At 37.5% G+C, this 22,754-nt stretch overlaps 1 protein-coding gene across 2 annotated transcripts in view; it reads right to left on the minus strand.

The window, feature by feature from the left end:
• The window catches only part of PRR16 (proline rich 16), a 160,267-nt gene that overhangs the window by 46,340 nt on the left and 91,173 nt on the right, over positions 1–22,754 (minus strand). For both annotated transcript variants that reach the window (XM_057433302.1, XM_057433303.1), the window contains exon 2: positions 499–1,371. In XM_057433302.1, the coding sequence (XP_057289285.1) occupies positions 613–1,371 (759 nt within the window). In that variant the 3' untranslated portion in view covers positions 499–612. The remainder of the gene's footprint in view (positions 1–498; positions 1,372–22,754) is intronic.

The following is a 22,754-nucleotide window of genomic DNA, read 5'->3' on the forward strand; positions in this document are numbered from 1 at the left end:
AAGATAATTCAGTTTTTGAGAGCCATGTCAGCATACCTGTCAATTTATTTACTTCCCCATCAAAGATCAAGCTGCCTGAAAGTCCGAGGATTACCTCCTTATTACACTGCTCCACACACAAAGCTTTAGATCAAGCAGTCAGCAGTCAGGCAGAGAAAAAAATGCATCTGCTAGAATTCAGTCAAAACTTGTTATCTGGTACTCCACTTTGCTTCATCAAATCACATTTGAAAAGGTACTTGTTAAAAACAGGAAGTTTCCCACAACCCAGGAGCAATGATTATTCTCTTATGTCAGATTGAAATCCATCATGAACCATCACTCAATTTTTTCAAACTGAACTTTCTTTTCACTGTCTTTTAAATTACACTACACAAACAAAACTGAAATACATGTTTGCAACCTATAATTTAAAGCATAAATATTCTCTTCAGCATCCTTTGCCATAACAACATTTTTTTGTGAGTACAAGATCAACAAGTGTTCCTCTGTACTTACCATGTGATTTTTATGCCACTTCACTTGGGTCGTTTTATTGCTCAAGTAGAAAGTGCTCATTACCTATTTATCTTTAAATATAGGAAAAGAGAGAGTTGTTTCCAGTGGCATACATCACACTGTTGTTGTAGTTGATTTCCTCAGGATGGTTTTCTGGGGTTTTGGTGCAGTTTGTGGATGCACAGTTGCAGGTCTTGGAGGAGGGAAGCTATTACTGGGACTTAACCCCAACCCTCCATTTTCCAGAGGAAATGCAGGCAGTGGAGGTGGTGGAGGCGGCAGAGGAGGGCAGTGGTGCGGCAGCTTTCCCATAGCACGCACAGGGTCACTGTGCAAGTGCACCTCCCTGTTTTTAATGTTATACCGAACATCACAATCAGGGCAATAGCCGTGGTACTGTACTTTTTCACTAAATCGTACCCGTTCCCTTGCTCCAGGCTGAGGACATCGCTCTTTCTCAGGTCTGTGCATCAGAGGCTGCATTGCAACTTTCTCCAAATTACTGCCTGGTGTACAGCATATATCTCCATTTGGGATGAGGCTGGGCCCAACTGGCAAGCCCCCGTTTCGCAGCAGGGTGCCATTAGTCTTGACGGGGTTGGCCGAAGGAGGCAGCCTGGGAGGCTTGTCACACTTAACGGGTGTCAGTCGTGGTGGAGGAGGAGGCGGATTTGGCTTCCTCAGCACAGTAAGGATAGCAGAGGGGTGTGCAGGAGGCTTGATGTGTGGTGTGCTGCCCCGCAGCTTGACTTTCTCCAAGCTAGAAGCTGTTGTGCTGCTGGAGCTGCTGTTGAGCGTGTCCGTTTTGGAACTGTCTGTCATCTCATCCTCCAGCTGCAGGTCAGACGTCAGAGTGTCAATCTGGTCAACCACCTGCACAACAGCCAGAGAAAAAATGGTGAGAAAAGCTTGCCCAGGAAAGCCACAGGAAAACAAAAGCACACTCCACTACCAGTTTGGTCCTTCTCGGAACAGAAGCGGCCACATTTTTTTTGACCATTGTTTCTTTTTTCTTCCCAACATAATAAAATAAAAACAAAACCAAATATATGAATGGGGCTGGACAGTTTGCTAGTTCACCACCTGAATACAAAAGAAAGATAATGTTAAAATCTTTGGAATGAAATTCCATTTCTTTCCCTCTAGGGTTTACTTGGCAATATCATTGTAAGTGAACTGTAATTCTTCAGTATTATGCTTCGCCTTCCAGTCCCAGGGGAGACTGAATTATTTAACTTTAGCTTCTACATGACAGCTTCTGAATCCAAATCTTTTGCAGAGTACCTTTTAGCTCTCACCTTTCACACAGTCTGTATTTAAATATACATGTCCATATAGGTGATCTTATGCACCTACAATTTTGTTTGGTACACTCTTTCTTCACAAATTTTTACCATAAATATGGCATTGAGAAGCAACTTCTCTCTTGCATTAGACTGCATTACCTCCCTTTACAAAATCCTGAAATAGCACTTGCTTCAAGAAAATAGAAAAAGTAGCTTGTTTTTCAAAGTTACAAGCATTTATTAATTCATGCACTTTGTATCAAGATTTCCTCTACCTCCCATATTCCCATTTGTAGTTTCTACAATGTTAGATCTCTTCTAGTCTTTCGGACTCCTTTTTCTACTCACTTTTTTATAGGATATGCAACTGATGGTGGCTTTACTGGGTAGCAAAAATTTGCAGTGCAACAATTACAAGCCCTTCCTGAAAAGTGCATTTCACTCAGTACCTATTGAACACTATACACACCACAGGAAGTAAGCATACATTTAAAAAGTGATTTTTATCCTTTATGTCCTCACAGGGATATACATAAAGTAATCAGTAGCTGAAAAGTTACTAGCTAAGTTTGGTGCATGAATAAAAACCTTGTGCCATTGCTTAGGGATCTTACGGGAGATCTGTGACGTTCTGGAGGGAGAACTGGAAGGGCTGGTTACCTGAGTAGATCTGAAATGAAACTAGATGCCTCCAGTTGTGTAACTGAGTCAATCGTTACCCTTCCAAGACTTTCATTTCTACTTCCTGCTTTCAATAATTTGATCGTAACACTACTGATTTCTAAGAAAGATGTTTTTTTGAGGAGTATAAGCCATATGTTAACTGAAAAAAAAAAAGGTGAAAGTAGTTACTGAAGGCAGCAACTCTATTCAGTCAAACTAGTAACTCACTTATGTGGTAAAACGTAAGCAAAATCACCACAGAATTAAAAAGCACTTTAGCTTTCACTACTCATACTACAGGAAGAGTTGTGTAATATAAAATTCACAAAAACTCATATTCAAAAATCCAGTTTATTGCCTTCCTTCTCCCAAAACCAGCAAATGTTGCAGATAACCACGATTCAGAAAGAGAGCTTTCACACATCTTTGAAAAAAATCTCCAATACTTTTTCTATTAAGACCAAACCAACTACTTATTTATTCACTATTCAAAGCCCAGTATTATGTTGCATTTCAGTTTCTATTTTAGCATTTTAATTTTTCTCTGATAAAGAAAAATTATACCCTTAAATGACAGATATTAATTCCTCCAAATAATCACCATTTTAATTATTAGTCTAGAAGTTGAAACGTGCAGTTGAACTCTGGTAACTATCAGATCCCAAACAGCTCCTCCAGGGTAGAGTACAAGTAACCTTGGCAGATAAATCACATCTTTACTAAGACAATGCAAAATTCATAGCAAGAACAAGAGCTTACAGGAGAAAGAATGCACAATATCACCTTACTTTATCATGTAAAGTAAGGTTGTTGTTATGGCTAACCAAGGTAGCAAGACCTTCTCAAAATGAAACAGTGAATCTAAAGGAACAAAGAAAAGACACTCATGTTCTGGGCAATAAGCCTGAAATTCAAGCACCCCTCTGCAAGTTTTATGTGGATTTGTTTAAATACTAGGGTCTGCCTACATATGGCCTATATATACTATCGATGCCTCACCTGGAATACAATATATAATCTTTTAATGAACTATAATAATTATAGAAGGTATTGATGCATCATAACCCAAAGAAACTCCTTGGCATGCAAAGAAACAAAAAAATTGCCATTAAACAGCTCCAGGCAAGACAAAAAGGAAACATATCTGTAAGGATACTACATATAGGAGCACTGGATAGCTTGTACAAATGTCAGTACGTTGGTCTATGTTACAGTATTAAATAATACTAGGTGATAATATTTGGTTGATTCACACTGTGTAATAAGAGCTATATTAAAATGACAAGAATAAAAAATAGTTTCTTTTGCAATTGGTTTATTGCCACAAAACCTATTTTTAATTTTTCTTAATTTTCTACCATGAATGTCCCCTCATACAAGGCCTTAGATATTAACAGAGCACAAGTGAAAAAAAAGGCAGCCATGGCCCACTGATATGGTTACTGTACAACTCGCTATGGATAAATCTAATGGAGATCATCCAAATAATATGCTAAATCCTCCTTACATTAGTAAAATTCACTCACAATTTCAAATACCAAATTCCAATAAAGAAGAAAATAAAATAACAAAAATGCATTTTAATGTTTTTTTTTAAACCATGGACAGAATTCTCATCACTTCCTGTCTTTTTTGTTTTTATTTTTTCTGCAGAACCATTCACAAATGATGGCTTCTTTGCTTTATGCCTCATGTACAACAAAAATCATCCTTGTTCCACACTGCACAAAACAGACATACTCCATACAATGTAATTCTAGAGAAACAACATTTTATTTTGAAAGGGATAGACTGAAGGTTCTGAGAAAATGCAGCTGTAATTATGTAGCACGTGTGTCATAAAATGGCAGCAGACCTTGGTGGTGAGAAAATTAGCATCCATTCAAACTGTCCTTCAGACAGTGCAAAAATGTTCTAAGAGTAACAGGAAAGTCTTTTATTAACTGTCCTTGAATTTAAATGATTACAGAGTTTATCTCTTGCCCTTTGTGAAATGTGTAGTACACATCAGAATTTTTTGTCACTTACTCATTTGTTAAACATAAAACCAGCATGAAATGGCTCTGACATATTAAGTTTATTTGTCCAGATTCATTCCCACCACCAGTTTTGATTTTGTTTGCTGTTATAACAGAGAACTGGTGACTAACACGGGGAAACTGAAGTAGTTAAAAAAAAAAAAGTGTGTTTAAAAAATAGCTTCAATTTCACAATATGGAAATGCTATGTAAGAGAAAGAATATTAAGAAACAAAAACACTGCTCCAGTTGTACAGAATCTGTCCATTTTTCAGTTCCGGAATATAACAGGATTTGATTCACATGCACAGGCATGGGGGAGACATCCTTTTATAGCCTGAGAGCTATTTAGCCATTAACCAGATTTGAGCTTTGCACAGATGCCTACTTCTCTCCTGCCAGCAATATCCTGAGGGTTGAAACTCTGTAGGATCCGGTGTGACACTCCTGCGTAAATCAGGATATCAGCTCATTCCTGCCTCCTTTCTGGGTCATTACTGGACAACAGCATTAGGTGCACAGTGGCGATAGAGTTGGATTTCTCTAGCTGAACCAAGTAATTATTCAAAGTCTGTTAACACATGTACAGACCCAAAATATTTTCTCTTGGAATCTAAATAACTCAACAAATCAAATCTCTTCTTACAGCATCACCCTAGTCTTAGGAATATGTGTGAAGCTTTCCCATTTGTTTGTTTGTTTGTTTGTTTATTATTTGCTAAGTAATCAGGGGTACTTCCCTCTTACCAGCAAAATCCAGACCTTTAGACAATGCTATAGATATCTGAGACGTTTTACAGACAAGCAAAATAACACATTTTTCTCTACTTCAAGAGCTTTCACATTTGGATTGGACGCAGAAAACTAAAGAATGAAAAGAAAATTATGACAAAAGGAAAATTATTATCTGTGGTTAAATCTGATATTTGTGCTTAATTTTATTAAATAATTTTCATGTTAATTTTCTGCTAAATAAAGGCTACAACTAGTATCCACCAAAGAAGTAAAAATGAAAACAAACAAATAAATATGAATGGCTAAAAGCTCAGCAAAAACTGTATGTCTCTTTGTCAAGTCAAAACTCCACACTCCAGAGAGGACACAAATGAAATTAAGTCCCTCCCCACAGGAGGGTTATATCTTTTGCATGTGCCACAGCTAAATTCACCAGACTCCCCTCCCCTCCTTTGTCCCTTTCACGGCAAGGAGAAACGGAACCTAATTCAGACTAGGAATATGTTTACAAAGTTGTGTGAGCCAAAAAATTGCAAAAAGAAAACAAAAGAAGGGCTCTACTAGGAGACACAAATGGCCTACTTAGAACAATATTGTGAAGAATTACAAAAAGCAGGTGCCCAGGCAAAAATACAAGAATAGGAAAGTCATGCAGAAATATTACTGTAGAACCTTATCCCAGCCTCAAATGACTTCTAACTCAAGGACTCATCAGACTTCGCATTAAGTAGATCTTGACATATTAATCTACCATGAACATGCCTATTTTTGCTTGAACCCATATAAGCTTTCAGCATCCAGAATATCCTGCAGTTTCCCACCTTTATTATATGATATACCACCTACTCCACTTTCAGCGTGGAAAAAAAAGCAGAAGCTTTTAAAGACTAAGTGCTTCATGGACTTCTAAAGCCACAGCTATCAGCTATGCAAGCCATCTCAGTCTTCACATTTGTGTGTTTGCTTTTTACTCAAATACATGATAAATGTCTATAGCACAAAGAATAACGTTACCTATGGAAATGAAGACTCAAATAGCTGACTAGATTCAGGATTTCTTCTGCCATAACTAGGAACTTATATATACAGTGTATCCAGCAGCATATTCATAGCTGAAGCTTTATTAATAAATAATCATGTCTATTTATGCTAAGATATTCTAGCACAGCATGGGGGATGAATGCAATATTTGAGTTAATACACACTTCCAGGCAGATTCAAAACTCAGCTTTCAGGAGATGATTTTTACAATAGCATCTAAGACAGCTCAGTCACTCACCCTGAAGCCCCAGAAAAGGGCAAGGTTAGTGTGCAGCCTGTCAGTGTTAAGATATCTAAAAGATCAGCACCACCCTAAGCAAACTTACACACATCCTAACTCAATAAATAAATAAAAAAATCCCCCCAAAAAACTCATGCAGTTTTGTTGTCAAAGAAAGTTTTTGTTAAAAAATACTTTAGGAACCTCAGAAAACCAGCATTACCTTCTGGAGTATACTATACAGTTGCTGATTCAACCTTACCTTCTGTAAAATAAATTAATCTAGAGATACATCATTTTCAGTGACAGATTTAACTAAACTCTACTCTGACATTTGGAAGTATACTGAGTACCAAGCTAGGCTGGATGTAAACGTATAAATGGAAATTTAATAATATGATGTACTCTTAGGAATCTAACAAGGCCATGAAAGCTCATCATTCTGACTTAGCATTTCAGAGAAAGCAAACTAAGAAGCTCACATTCAAAGTATGAAAAGAAAAAGCCTTCTTTTCCAAGAAAAAGTACAAAAGTAAACAGAGAAGGCAGTAAGCTGCTCTCTGTGTTCTCCTTTAAGAACATAACACCCATGGTAATTCCTCTGTGTATCCTGTGTATGAAGTCTGCTGGAGACACTGCTTAAATCAGAGAGAGAGAGATGAAGGCAGGTATATGGCAGGTATTCATACCATGAAGAAATGTACAATTATAGTTCCTGTCACACACACAAGAACCCTGATAAAATTATGATAAACAGAAACTTTGAGAAATTAAAGTAAAACCCCCAACCGAACAAACCCCTTTCTAGAAAAGCAAGCTCGAAGTATATTTGTAAGAACAAAATAGCTGTTGTAAAAATACTAACTGAATTAAGACAGCAGTCCTTATGAATGGTAACAGAATTTATTTACACTTCCACTGAAATACTCACAGCATCACATACTTAGCAATATAGGAAAGTAATTAATTTCACAAAAGTAAAGGGCATTTAATCTGGTTTTATGTCACATCTAGATACAGAGAGATGATACTTGTCTTAACTCTGGTAAGGGAGTGCGATGATTTTACAAGTAGCACAAAACCCAGGCTGAAAGACAAACTGCAGCTCAGACTCCACACTAAAAAATAGGTCTCACATTAAGTTATCAGACATGCCTTTCCTTTGCTCCCTTCTCTCCTGTCCATGATGATGCAGTCACCAAAATTGTAGAAGCAGCAAATCAACCCGTGTATTTGAAATAACAAGTACAATGTATATTTCTATGGGCAGCAGTGTTAACTGAGAGATGTTCAAGAGAAGAGCCCAAGAGCAGCAGGTGAATCTGGAAATCTTGTCCTGAACATCAACAAAAGACTCAAAGCTAGAAAGAAGGGCTCTTAAGTACTGGAGAAATGAATGAGGACTACATAATAAAATATAGAGAAATGAATGAGGACTACATAATAAAATATAAAGAAAGCTTAATTTCATATGACTCACAAAGAAATTGCAACTTAATAGGAAATCAGCAGTTTTCCCTTTATTTTTATACTGATGTCAATTATACTTTTTTTCGGTTTCAGGGTTTTGGGGTTTGGTTTTTTTTTTGGTACTCTTCAAGCTCAGGTTTGGCAGTAAGATATAGTCTGTGAGACTATTTAAGCTCATGAAAGTAATAGAAATCATGCTAATTTTCTTTTCTGGGGAACTGAAATCTACTGTTGATCTTACCTCACTGTAATAAGGAGAGTGTACAACCACTTTATTATTTGAGGTTTGTACATTTTTCCCTAAATTTGTGGAATTATAAATTACATTTATGGAAACACAAAGACTGCATACTCTATTTTTATGCTATTAGACGAGAAAAGAAAAAACACTGGAAAGGATGAACCTGGACATGGTAATTATGTACTTGGTCAACTTGTAATTTTTTAATTCATTAACATAAAACAGGAAATTTCAAAGACAAGCTGTTAATCAATATTCAATGCTTAAATGCATACATAAACAGAAGTAAAAAGGCTTTCCTGTAAAAATAAAAAAAAAAAAAAAATTAAGACATTTAATGTGGAACCTTTGTGTACATGTTTAAGTAACACTCCTTAGCAGTGGACTTTTTTCAATATAAAAAGGCTGGAGAATACTAGAGCTGTGAGACTTTGGTATGTCTTCTGAATCAAATGAATCTTTCTAAATCAACATTTCAGAAGCTGCTGCTTACTATTGCTCTTCTCTCTCAAAGCAGGTAACAAAATTGAAAACGGCTGCATGCTGACATGGATGTGCATTCTCATTAATTTCTAGTGTTTTCAGAATAAATGTGCTGTGAAACAGCTGAAAATGCAGTATCATAAAATATTAGGCATTATAGTCCCTACATAACAACCTTTGCTACAAACATTGGTTCATAATTGCCTCATCAGGCATCGTACTAATTTAAATGAATGCTAAATATTTATCTAAGCTCTTAACTATTAATGTCAACAGCATGAAGAAGTTTACCTTAAAGTATGTGCATCCCCAAACTACAAAGCTCACCATGGAGACTGAAAGTTACCCTCTACAATTACAAAAAAAGGTCACACTAATCACATAAATAGCTTGTTAGGTACGGTCCTCAGATACATTAAAATAGCTATCAGGAAAAAAAAAAGCCCTCACAGCATTATAGGCCTGAAAAAGAACTTAAAATATTTAGCACATCCAAAAGAATAGTCTGAGAAGCCGGTAAACAACTCTACTGCAATTTGTGTTAACTCCAGTCATAAACACTGGACATACTTCTCTAATTCTAAATAAACCATCCCATTATACAGAGTACCAATCATCATCCTTCCTTTTCCCCTGACAGTACAAAAGAGACTCCAGAAATGAATGTTTAACATCTTTTTGTTCTGAAAACAGAAAGACCTTCCCCAGCAACAGCCAATGTATCTTTTTGGAGATCAGATGTTGGGCTGATGGATTTTTTGATTGAAAGGATTTTATTAGCGAAATAATACTCTGAGTCTAGATGGCCTCCATATTTTAATATTGCAGGACCATTTCTGTTACAGCTCCAAAGCTACATTTAAACCAGAATGAAATGTGTAATGAATTTACGTTAATCTGGAAATACTAATTCCAAGCCTGCTGGACACTTTATTTTAAAAAGTTTCAACAGAGCTGAACAGAACTGGAGGATTTAGCTTAGTAGACACACTTCTAACCAGTCCTTTTGGCTTCAAAACATGACCCATGCAAAATCCATTAATCATTCTAATTAAAAGTTTGAATAAATACAAAGTTCAAAGCAAATTTCAGATGAATTGATAGCATTGTCTGCTTTTTAAAGTGAAAAAATACTAAGGCAGTAGGCTATTTTTCTTCAGATATGCCTGTAATACCCCTTCTGTTGATACGGTTTCATTGAAAGAAAGAGCTTTTGTTTAGGCATTAAGTTGAACTATTTGCCTAGTTAGAAACAGTGTTATTGACAATGATGATCGTTATTAAAAGGCTATATAAGTCCTTCAGTTGACAGTTCTTAAAATGGGTAAGCTGCTTTCTCCCCCTTGCTCACCTAGTGGACTGGTGGCAACACCTGGAAGTAAGTGTGCTGTAGACAATGCTCCAAGAATGAGAACAAAAAGAGATGTTGCAATGCTGATCATAGCGAATGCTTCTTAAGACTCAATTTGACTTTTTCCCATATGGGTGTACCAAGCAGAATACATAACAGGAGATAGCCCATGGTGAGCTTACACAGCTAATAAATAATAGTAATGAATCAGCCAAACTTGGCTAAGATAAAACAATTGCTATGGACCATACAGGTTTGAAATGAATACTTGGGTTGCCTTTTAATTATTAGTTGCTCCAAGTTAAATTACTTCTGCTCACACTGCATCTCAACATATTTAAGGAAGTGAATTAAAAGTCACAAATATTCTACCTTAATATTTATGGATAACTCTTTTTTTCAATTTTCTTTAAACAAAATGCTTCATGTGCACAAAGGAAATATAAAAATTAGGAGTTTTATCTCATCCTTGGTTCTAGATAGATTATACATGTCAAAATGCTATATGAGTTTATTGAGTCTCAGCTCTCCATTGCTTTGGCCTGATTCAATATACTAATAACAATATAATAAAGTCAAAACTTTTGTTCCCTTAGTTAAATATCTAAATCTGACCCCTTAAAGAGAAAAAAAAAAAAAAGTGGGTGTTTTGTTTGGTTTTTTTCTGTATAAATAATATAATCAAATGACTTAGCAATAACAATGGTATTCATATTATCATAATATGCACATTGCCAAGACAGCTGTTTAAAAAAAATTCAATGTAATGTTATATGTTTACACAGATGGTTGATTATAGTTACAGCTGAATTTAATAAAAATCACTTCTTTCAGAGCTTGAATAAAGCTTTGTAACTGCCTTCAAGTAAAAAAAAAAAAAAAAAAGGCACCCAAAACCAAATACCATGCAACCATAACCACAGGGAGCAAAGGTGAAGGAGCAGAGTTTGCAGATGTTTGCACTGAAAAACACAGTCTGTTTGCTAAACCTTAAAAATGCTTATCTAACATCTTTAAGATGTCTTTAAGATTTAGGAAGTCTTCTGTTTTCAAATGTAGTATTTCTACCATTAATCACCCCAACAGAAAAGAATCAGGAAATTTGTACCTCAGATACTTGCAGCAGTTTTGAAGGGGGTAACTGTTTCAGAGTAAAAGTAAATCAATAGTTGCATTACAGCAGTGAACTGGGACAGCAGACTACACTACATTGATGCAAAATTATTTCCAAATAGATCTGCAAAAGCAAGCGGTTTGCAGTGTTGGGGACAAACTCCCTGCCTCAGTCATTCGGGGTAGAGAACTGCAGTCAAGATTCAGCACAGCTACTGCAAATATCCAGCCAAAGATAAAAGTCTAAATGATTCACTTCTTGAAACAAACTTGTTGATCCTTAGCCTTTGAAGCTTTATTCCAGTTTTTGGCTTTCCTACAAAGCATGTAGTTTAGTCAGCATGCCTATAAAAAAAGTAATGGAAAATTTACTTTAAAGTTATGTATATTAATAATTATTTTTATATCAACTATGATATAAAGACAAGGAAAATCTGATCGAAACATCATGGAAACAAGAGAAAAAAAAACAAGTTTTCCATGTTTGCTGGCCCTTTCTTTCATGTTGTCTTCTGGAATTTATAAAACAACAATTATTTTTACTCTCTCTCTTTTTATTCTTTTTATTTTATATATATATATGTGTATATATATAATATGCAAGCAGAACAATTTATGCTCACAGTAATTACACAATCCCTTAAGTGCTAAATCATTTCTTTGATTGCCACCCACATTACTAATCAACTTTGAAGAGTCCTCACATCCAGTCCCTGTAATTCTCAATCCCTTTCTGATAATTGGACTACTTGTGGCAGCAGGAACGAAATAGTTTGTACTTATTATGTTGAAGTGGTCCTTAGGTGTAAAGAGTGAAATTTTTCCAGTGCTGCTGGCAGTATGCACAGAGCAGCACTGGGAAGGCAGATCAAGTGCCTGCTTATGCTGCTCATCTATGGAGGTCATCTTGGTTTGCTTTATTTCAAGGATTGCTTTTTCCGAGCTCAAGATCAGAGCATCCCGACACATAGGAAGTCAAGGAAGAGGGCCAGGAGACCTGCGTGGCTAAATAGGGAATTGCTGGGTATGCTCAAGTGGAAGAGGAGAGTTTACAGGTCATGGAAGGAGGGGCTGGCCACTTGGGAGGAATATAAGGCTGCTGCTTATGTAGGAAGGCAGATAGGATGACTAAGGCCTCCTTAGAATTAAACCTGGCGAGGAGGGTCAAGGACAGCAAAAAGAGCTTTTTCAAATACATGGCAGATAAAACTAACACCAGAGGCAATGTAGGCCCACTGATGAACGGGATGGGTGCCCTGGTGACAGAAGATACAGAGATGGCAGAGTTACTGAATGCCTTCTTTGTCTCTGTCTACTCTGCTGCAGGCAGTCCTGAAGAGCCCTGTACCCCTGAGACCTCAGATGAAGTCCGGTCAACGGAGCGGTTTGCCTTAGTCGATGAGGAATGGGTTAGAGACCAGTTGAGCAATCTGGACATCCATAAATCCATGGGTCCAGATGGGATGCACCCGCGGGTGCTGAGGGAACTGGCGGAAGTCATTGCTAGACCACTCTCCATCATCTTTACCAAGTCTTGGGAAACAGGAGAGGTGCCTGAGGACTGGAGGAAAGCAAATGTCACTCCAGTCTTCAAAAAGGGCAAGAAGGAGGACCCGGGTAACTATAGACCGGTCAATCTCACCTCCATCCCTGGGAAAGTGATGGAACACCTTATCCTTGGTGCCATCTTAAGGCATATCAAGGATAAGAGGGTTATGAGGGGCAGTCAACATGGCTTCACCAAGGGGAAATCATGCTGTCCTGGGTTCAGCAGTAGCAGTCATGTTTCTCCTTCATGGTAGCTGGTTCAGTGCTGTGTTTTGACTTCCAGCCTGGGAACAGTGCGGGTGATACCGATGTTTTCAGTTGTTGCTAAGTGATTACCCTGACCAAGGACTTTGTGAGGCTCATGCTCTGCCAGGGAGGAGGGGAAGCCGTGAGGAAGCAGAAACGGGGCGCCTGACCCAGGCTAGCCAAGGAGGTATTCCATACCACAGCACGTCATGCCTGGGGTTGGGGGATAACCGGGAGTTACCCGGAAGGACACGGGCTTCCCGGCTGGGACTCGTTTCTTAGACGGTGGTATCGTATTCTCTTCCCTTATTATTTTCTCTTGTCATTGTTGTCGTTGGTAGTAGCGGTGGTGATTTGTGTTGTACATTGGTTGCTGGACTGTTTTTGTCTCAACCCGTAGGAGTTGCACTCTTTCGATCCTCCTCCCTGTTCCTCCGGGAGCGGGGAAGGGGAGAGCCCCAGGGCGGGGGCCTCGATTGTTGTCAGCCTGGCACCACTCACTGGGAGTGAGTGAACTAGTTACCTGACTGGGTTTAAACCATGACACATGCTTGACCAATCTCATTGCCTTTTATGAGGAAATAATACGGTGGATGGATGATGGCAGAGCAGTGGATGTGGTCTACCTTGACTTCAGCAAAGCACTTGACACAGTCTCCCACAGCATCCTCACAGCTAAATTGAGGAAGTGTGGTCTGGATGATCAGGTAGTGAGGTGGACTGTGAACTGCCTGAAGGAGAGAAGCCAGAGAGTTGTAGTCTATGGGGTGGAGTCCAGTTGGAGGCCTGTAACTAGTGGAGTGCCTCAAGGGTCAGTACCGGGACCGGTATTATTTAATATATTCACCAACGATTCAGATGAGGGAATTGAGTGTACTATCAGCAAGTTTGCTGATGACACTAACCTGGGAGGAGTGGCTGACCCGCCAGAAGGCTGTGCTGCTATCCAGCGAGACCTGGATAGGTTGGAGAGTTGGGCAGGGAATAACTTGATGAAATATAACAAGGGAAAGTGTAGAGTCCTGCATCTGGGCAGGAACAACCCCAGGTTCCAGTATAAGTTGGGGAACGACCTGTTAGAGAGCAGTGTAGGGGAGAGGGACCTGGGGGTCTTAGTGGACGACAGGATGACCATGAGCCAACACTGTGCCCTTGTGGCCAAGAAGGCCAATGGCATCCTGGGGTGTATTAGAAGGGCAGTGGTTAGTAGGTCGAGAGAGGTCCTCCTTCCCCTCTACTCTGCCCTGGTGAGACCCCATCTGGAGTATTGTGTCCAGTTCTGGGCCCCTCAGTTCAAGAAGGACAGGGAGCTGCTGGAGAGAGTCCAGCGCAGGGCAACAAAGATGATTAAGGGAGTGGAGCATCTCCCTTATGAGGAAAGACTGAGGGAGCTGGGTCTCTATAGTTTGGAGGAGACTGAGGGGTGACCTTATAAGTGTCTATAAATATATAAAGGGGGAGTGTCACGAGGATGGAGTCAGGCTCTACTCAGTGGCAAACAATGATAGGACAAGGGGTAATGGGTACAAACTGGAACACAAGAGGTTCCACTTAAACTTGAGAAGAAACTTCTTCTCAGTGAGGGTGACGGAACACTGGAACAGGCTGCCCAGGGAGGTTGTGGAGTCTCCTTCCCTGGAGACATTCAAAACCCGCCTGGACACATTCCTGTGTAACATTATCTAGGTGCTCCTGCTCCGGCAGGGGGATTGGACTAGATGATCTTTCGAGGTCCCTTCCAATCTCTAGCATACTGTGATACTGTGATTTCAAATAAAAATGCTGTCCTACTATTCAACAGAACATGGCCAGTGAGAAGTGTTATATACAGCAGATCTCTGGCATGTGCACTGACATTTTACTATAAATTTTACCTGCTGGTGCTGTATATAACATAGTAATACAGTACTAAACATATAATCATTTTGTTGTCTGTGATATTAGTAAAACTAAAATTATATAGGTAAGCTTTATAGCTATAATTCATATTTTAATACTGAGACCCAGGATTTTAAAACAAGGATTTGCTCTTTTAGCAAAGCAAATATAAGCTGCAAATGTAGATACTTGGAGTTCAGACTGATAAAACAGGTGTGTATACTAAAGAGGATATATCTAATACAAGAAAGTGCTGCAAATTCTGTGGAAGGTATCAGCTATACTTGAAAAATAATGCTATCCTGAAATACCTAAAGAAAAAGTAAGTACTGCAAACTAAAGTTTCCAACAAAAATTACTAAAAATCCTACGGACTTGCAATTAGGTTTAAAAAATGCATAAGAAAGGTTATTAGGTTTTGTTAAAACAGTTATGTTTATTTAAGTTAAAACTGTAAGATCTCACACACAAGGCAGCTCAAAAATACGGAACTATTTATTCACAGGTAGATTGTATCTTAGTAGAAGATAACATGCTTCTTTTGGACTAGATGTAACATATTGAAGAGAAGAATTTGGGGAAAAGGAAAATTTAACATTAAATAATGTTAAAATTTATTTTAAATTACCTTTTAGAGACTGTAACTTTGTACATTTAAATTCCTACTAGCTAATACTTTATTGGTACAGCATTACTACTGAGTACTAAATACGGCTATTTAATATCAGTGTCTATCGTATGTTTCTGTGCACCAGCATTCTGACACACCCCAACTGCTTCTTGACAGAAAGTACTAGAGAGAATGTCCCGAGTTAAAAAAAAAAAAGGCCACTTGCACATACAAACAAGGATCATGGTTATTTCTAATTTTCTTAATGTCTGAACAGTTAAGACAAAAGCACCTCTGTAAAATATGGCAAACATAGTTGTTTAAGTTTTCCTCAACTTTCTCTCTTAGATGTGTTATTATACAAGAAATATATGCATATTTCACACCTGCTATCAAATATTTATAATTTATCTAGTTATGCTGGTGATCAGTGTATTTTGCTTGTTCTTTTCATTAGGTTAGTAACAAGGGCTGAATTACATTTTCAGCCTAACAGGTATGACAGTAGCCTATCTTCATTGATAAAGCCATTTAAAAAAAAGTGTTCACTGATGATTCCTCCACCTATGATTACAGCAGGTAGTTTTGCTGCTCTTGATTTTACATTGCTAAGTATTTTTAAGGTAAAAATTTCCCTCCCCTTTCCCCCAGATCAAGAAGTGTAAAAACAAAAAAACCTTGATCCATTCAAAACCTACTCATATATACCTATTATCTCAATAAGAAGTTTTAAAACACTTGCCCCAGACCCCAAATTTCAAGCAGAAAACAATACCACTTTCTCCCCCCCCCCCCCCGCCTTTTTATTTTTCTTTTAAGGAATCTAAATAAATATATTCATTAAATGAGAGATTAAATACACCCACATGTGAGATAAGAGTTGAAGTACAGAGACAGGGCCCATAAAACCTGTTACAAAAGAGAATATGGGATGAGAAGAAGCTACATGAAGTACCAGCAAAACAGCAGAGTAAATTGTCCTAGCAGCTAAACCATGTTATCTTTGGTATTGAAAACCAAAACTTTCCAATTGAGTTTCAGAAGAATTTCAGGCTTCAGCTTTTTTGGGATTATCCATCTCAAAATTGCCATGCTTTGAGGGAAGTGGACAGCAAAATATCAGACTGAAAAAAAAAGTCTTCAGTATGAAAACATCACCATATTTTTCATATTTTCTATAGATCTCCCAGGCTACTTCTGGGAGAAGTAGCTACATCTTCATTACTGTCTGGATTGGTGCTCCGACTTTCCATGCAGCACAAGCAAGTTATACAGCAAGTTAATATATGGATACACAGTGATTTCTATCAAAAACACTCAGACTTCCTGAAGCTATCATGTCTCTACCCACTTCATTGTCCATATTCAAGGTTAACTAAATTGTACACTATGAACTCTCTGGCCCTGCTTGTTCCTAGATCTCATAAAAACTGTGAACACTCCATGTCACCCATAACAAAACTAGGAATAAGAAAAATGTAACTTTTGACAGAAAATTGTCCACAAACTCACCGAGTACGCTTTTTCTTACATATTAAACAACACAACCTCACCCATCTGAGCATGCACTGCCCTTTTCAGACATAACTGAGATTCTTGTACTGAGTTTCAAGACACACTGAGACCCACTGGTTAAACAGCACACAGATAATGCAGCTCTAACTTAATCATCTGGTTTAAAGTCATTATAGAAAACACTAGTTCTTCCTATAAAAGACTATCAGCATTTGTAGTGAGCACAAAAATAAACACCAGTGTGGTGTCTCAGAGACTAGCATAAATAATGATATGCTTCACTAGCACGCATTCATCTCAAAGTGGATATTACACTGAATATTATAAAAAAATAAACATATGCTGCATCTATATATACAATCACAGCAGAAAGGTACGGAAGCAAATGAAGTATAAGAATTGCTCAGCATATTCATAAGCTTGCATTGTGTGGGTTGCCTTATGCACAGGAGTATAGGAATTAAAAATTTCTAGCACCTCTAAGGCAAAAAAAAATACAAACCCCAGAACCAAGGTAGTTTAAAAATACCATAAAAGAAAAATGTTGGAGTACTACTTCCAAAATGAGAAAAACATTTTCTGTTTGTATTAAAAATAAATATAAAAAAGCAATTGAAAACTGGGTGCCAAGAAGCATCAGCTACAGGTTTTTTCACTTGAACCTTTAAGTTGACCTTGAAAGGCAGCAAATAAGCAGTGTCTACACAACAGACTTTTAGGGTTTTTCTTCCTCTAAAAGGATACACCCACATTACAGATAATAAGGACTTACTCCCCTTCTTAATTAAATCAATGTTTTCTACTCATAGACATCAGATTCTGATTCTACAGATAAAACTTGGCTTCTCACAATAAATATAATCTGAAATGGTAGCCCTGCTATCTAAAAAAAATAAAAGAGAAAGAATAAAGAAAACATCATGATGATATAAAGGAGGTAATAAAGGTGGGAAGTCCATGAGCAAGCTATTGGGCATACACAACATGTTCATCCACGCTAACAGTTTTTACTGATGGAGTGGAAGAGAGACTTGCAGAGCATAAGAGTCTGTATTTTTTTCTTCACCATGCTCTAGTAAAATTGGGGAAAAAACCCAATACTACAGTTCTTTCTATTCCTAATAAGAGGAGAGGTACTTTTAATCCTCCTCTCTAAGGACAGACTTTAGATAAATCATGAACATATGAATAAATCAATCCAGGTTGTTTAAATTAATCTTCTAAGGAATACAGATTTAAGGCAGGCTACAATTATTTGTTGTATTCATAATAAACCAGCTGAGTGAAAGCTATATAACAGACTTTTTTTTAAAAAAAAACAAACCCTCAGCTTAGCTAGACACCTAAATGCATATCACTCTCAGACTAACGTGTTTACTTACAAAAAGAAGCAAGCAGTAATATCTTTATAAGACCACCTGATGGCTGGAACAAAGCCCTCTGGCTTTCAAACATTAAGGATTCTTACTAAATAAGAAAAAAAAAAAAAAGAAAAAATTTTAGGTTTCACCTCTTTACAGCATTCTGCCCAGTTCAAGACAGCTACCTCCTTCTCTCAATAAAAACAAAAGCTTTGAAAAACAAACAGGAAAAAAGACTTATTGGCTCATTCAAATTCTTCACTAAAACCAGACAAAACACTCCAACTTCTCATTTTGTGCATTACACCAAAAAAGGAGGTGAAAATGAATTCATGTGATCTCAGAAGCCAGGGGAGAAAACATTTATTTTCATTATGAAAAATGAAGACATAGCTATTTTCAACCCATGAGCTATGAAATATCTTCATCAAAGTAGCAACATTCAATGAAAATCAAATTAAATTATATTTTTTAATTCACATTGCCTTGCCAAATTTTTTACAATCTGTTATTTGCAGCTGCCCATTCCACTGATCTCTTTTATCACACTACTTTTAATCTTCCACCTTGCTTTGATTAAACATGCGCATAAAATTAAACACAGTTTTCATTATCTCAGTATCTGACATTTCAGACACCTGTTTGCTCTTCATATCTTTTACTATTACCTTTTGCCAAATAACTTTCCTGCAGACATAGGTCCAGTACAAGATATTTAACATCTGAGCCAAAGCAAAAGTAAAATCATGTTAGTTCAAAGAATAACTGACATTTATGTTGGTCAATTTTTAAAGCAGCTATATCTAAACTGAATAAAAATCACTTCATTAGTATGCAGTAAAAAAAGAAAATTATTTTTTTTCCATTGAGCTCCTGTTCTGGTCACTGGCACAAACTCCTATGTTCAAGTTCATGAAATCTGAACATTTGCTAATTGCTATGGTTGCCAAGACACTGGAACTCCAAATTGCACCATTGAGAGGTGGCAAAGTAACTGCCCTGGTAATATTAAACAAGCCATTAAAATTTTCATATTCAATAGTAAGTACCATGCCTGTGCAACATCCACATACCAAGTAAAAGTGTAAGAACAATTCATATTTCTCAAAGCTTTGTAATCATCAGTAGTACCCAACTCTTCTAGAAGAAAGATAACTGACTGTCCTGATAATCACTTTATGGTTCAAAACTACACAAGTAATGGCCTTCCAAGTAGTTAGCATATCACTGAATGGCAGACAGTATTCTTGTTCTGTAATTAACAGACAGTCAGAAAGTGTATAACATTCTTGCTTTTCTTGTATGTCTTACAGCTAAAAACATTGAATGACTGAAGGGATAAAATTTTCATACAGTGATTACAGCCACATGAAAGTAATGACACTATACAAATCAGCCAGTTAACAATATATCCATATAATCTCTATTTCACTTTTGCCAGTACATTACCAACAAGATGATAGAAGGAAGACTTAGAAGAGCAAATCTTCAACAAAATATGTTAATTTTTAAATATAACGTAACAAAAACTCTCCTGAGGATCTTGGGAAACCACTACAGTCAGAAATAGAAAAATCTGTTCACCACCTGAATGTAAAGGAGGGATGAAACATACTGAGCAGCCCTCACAGACCAAAGCCTTCACTTTACCTTATTCACTGCTCCTGTACCAGAGTTACTTTTGTCTGTCAGGTAGCATCATGAGCAGAGCAAGAGCAAGAGCTGTGCCTGAGCACTCTCCCTGTGCCCGCCCTGCAGTCAACAGTGCAACATCAGCCACCACATTTCAGACCAGCTGCACACTACGAAGTTTTGCTGGCCTAACAAACATTAGCCAGACCTTAAGAAAAGTCTCCCCCTCCCTCACTTCTTCTCCCAGCAAAATCACGTATCAAGCAACACTGTGCCAGGAAAAAGGAGCTCTTGTTGCCTTGCGATCTCTTCTGTGCAGGGTGGGCAGTCATGCCTTTGGAAAAGCCTCCTCCATTGGCCTGTGCTGTGACTGCACTGGAAAAGTCTCTGCTGCCATTGAGACTTGCAGACTTACATTTTCTGCCCACTTGAAGTTCCAGCTCTGGCCACCATCCTGTGTTTACATTAGTTCTGAGATACCTGGGAGATACTGATGAGCCCATCAACCCATACCAACTGATACCCAACTGAGGAACAACACTGCAGCTTCTCTTGCATCACTGGTCTGCCAGGTATGGGGGCAGAGCAGTAAATAAGATGTTACTTTATCCTTTAAAACCCCATAGCATGAGCTCAGGATTTGCTCTAAGGGACGATTCTATGAACATGTTTTTTACTAACTTCTGAACCTTAACCTGTAGAAAAGAATCTGACTGCCTTGAATGACAGAACTGTTTATTTAAAGGGTAAGAAAAACTAAACACATTGTCAGTACTGAAAAAAAAGGTCTTCTAATTTGAGTTTTTTGAATGCCCCCCAAATTATATTTTACCAAAATATAGGTGTATAGGCTTAGTAGTCATCAAAGAATTTGAGAAATTACAGTTTATATTGATTTATAAAAGAGCTCCATAGTTTCTTGAAGTACAGGTGTATTTCCATTATCCTGGTTTAGTGGGTTCAAATTCAGTATCCTTTCTGATTTCATCAGCTACATTTGCACTAAATACTGTTTCTGATGTTAATTTTTGATTGACCACATGAACTTCACAAAAAAAACACAAACAAAAAAACTCCCCTCAAGAAAAACAAAACCCCCAAAACAATCCATACCACAAAATGTCTCTTCTTTCTTGTAATTGCTTGTAGTTCTTCCTACTGTTGCGTAACTTTGTGGGATTTTAAGTTTATATCCAGTTTAATAAGAATGTAGCGTGCTGGGAGTGATACTATGTTACAGAAAGCAAGCTAGTAAATGCATTTGAGGGAGATTTTCTGTAGTTAAAAGAGATAGCTTTAGAAAGTTGGCTGGGTTATTTAAAAGGTTTTATGTAATACATTACTTGGATTGCTTTTATTAACCCTCAAAGAGTGAGTACCTGCCCATAAAAAAGTAACAGAATTATGCGCATTCACACACCAATATTTCTTTTGTCAATATATATGTTTGGCTAGGTACATTTATTAGAGAATGTGGAAAAAAAAGATCAGTATTGTACTTCTACTCATAGAAATAATGCCCTAGTACTACTATATTTAAAAATATTATGTTCTGGGTTTATTTCTCTGCAAAGCTTCTTATGCATCAGAGAAGATTTACATAAACAAGACTAAAGAGTACTCAGAACAGTCATTACCATTTCCTTTGAGAAGGAGATATAACCAAACACGAGCTAACTTTTTAATATATTTCACTGGTCAAACGGCATTTGTGAAGTGACTGAAAATGAAAGGCATTTAACAGGAACAGCAGAGTGCTGGCACAAGACTCAAAACCCATTTCACCAAAAAGGTCTCAGAAAGTGTTGACTGGCTGTGCATATCCAGGCACATGGTCAAATCCTGGGAATTTTAAGTGCTCTCAAATTCAACAAAAGTGGGAATAAGCCATTTAGGTTATTTAATCTTTACTGAATGCATTGCCTCATCTCAAAAACTGTGTCATATTTCTCTGGTGTATGACAAATGCATTTTGTCTTAAAATAGCATTATTTTTCAATTTATATGGATATTTTATATATATATTATTATGAACATTCACGGACATACATATATACAAACACATTAAGTATTCCATTAATCTCATGCAAATACTTGCAAAATAAGTCTACAGGAACATAAAATGCATATAGCCATGCCAGTTAACAAAGACTGAAACATAAGGAAAATTTAGTTGGTGGCAACCGTGGGGAACACATGGTCTCCCAGAAATGATTTTATTTTATTAATGAAAACTAAAATAAACCTCCTTCTTTTGAAGATGTACACTGTTTTCAGAGTATACTACATGTATAATGTGCACAATGAGACAGCATATTAAATCACCTGAGATCACCTAAATTGTGGTTAGAAATTAATAACTTCTGAAAAGTCTTTAAATTATTAAATCACCAAATAGATCTAAAATCCCCTTATATAAGGCCCCTCAGGTCTGATTCCCAGATCTCGTCTGTAAGTACCCAGGCAGCTGGAGAAGCCTAAGGAAAGAATCAGCAGATTTCCGGAGAACAATATGGTGAGAGAGACATTGAAGTGGCTGCTCTGGTAAGGACACTCAGTCTTTGACACATGCTACCTGTACCACCTGCAGAGGTTCTCCAAGCATACACTGAGGCAGACACCACCACAAACCTAAATAATAACCAGAAGACAAAAAAATCCCAACGTGCCTTTCAAGTCTTAGCAGAAACAGGGCGAGTGAGATGGGAGGAATCAGGTAGTGCAAGGAGATAAGAGGAATGTGGACAATCCCAGATCAGGAAACAGGAAAACAGGAACGGAAGACTCCTGCTCTGGAGAACAACAAAATTAGAAAGTTTTCTGCATTTCTCTATGTGCACTTTAT

Source organism: Pezoporus wallicus, unplaced genomic scaffold (assembly GCF_028554395.1).
Source record: "Pezoporus wallicus isolate ANWC-B61680 ecotype Strahan unplaced genomic scaffold, APGP_CSIRO_Pwel_v1 contig_4055, whole genome shotgun sequence".
NCBI classification, from domain to species: domain Eukaryota; kingdom Metazoa; phylum Chordata; class Aves; order Psittaciformes; family Psittacidae; genus Pezoporus; species Pezoporus wallicus.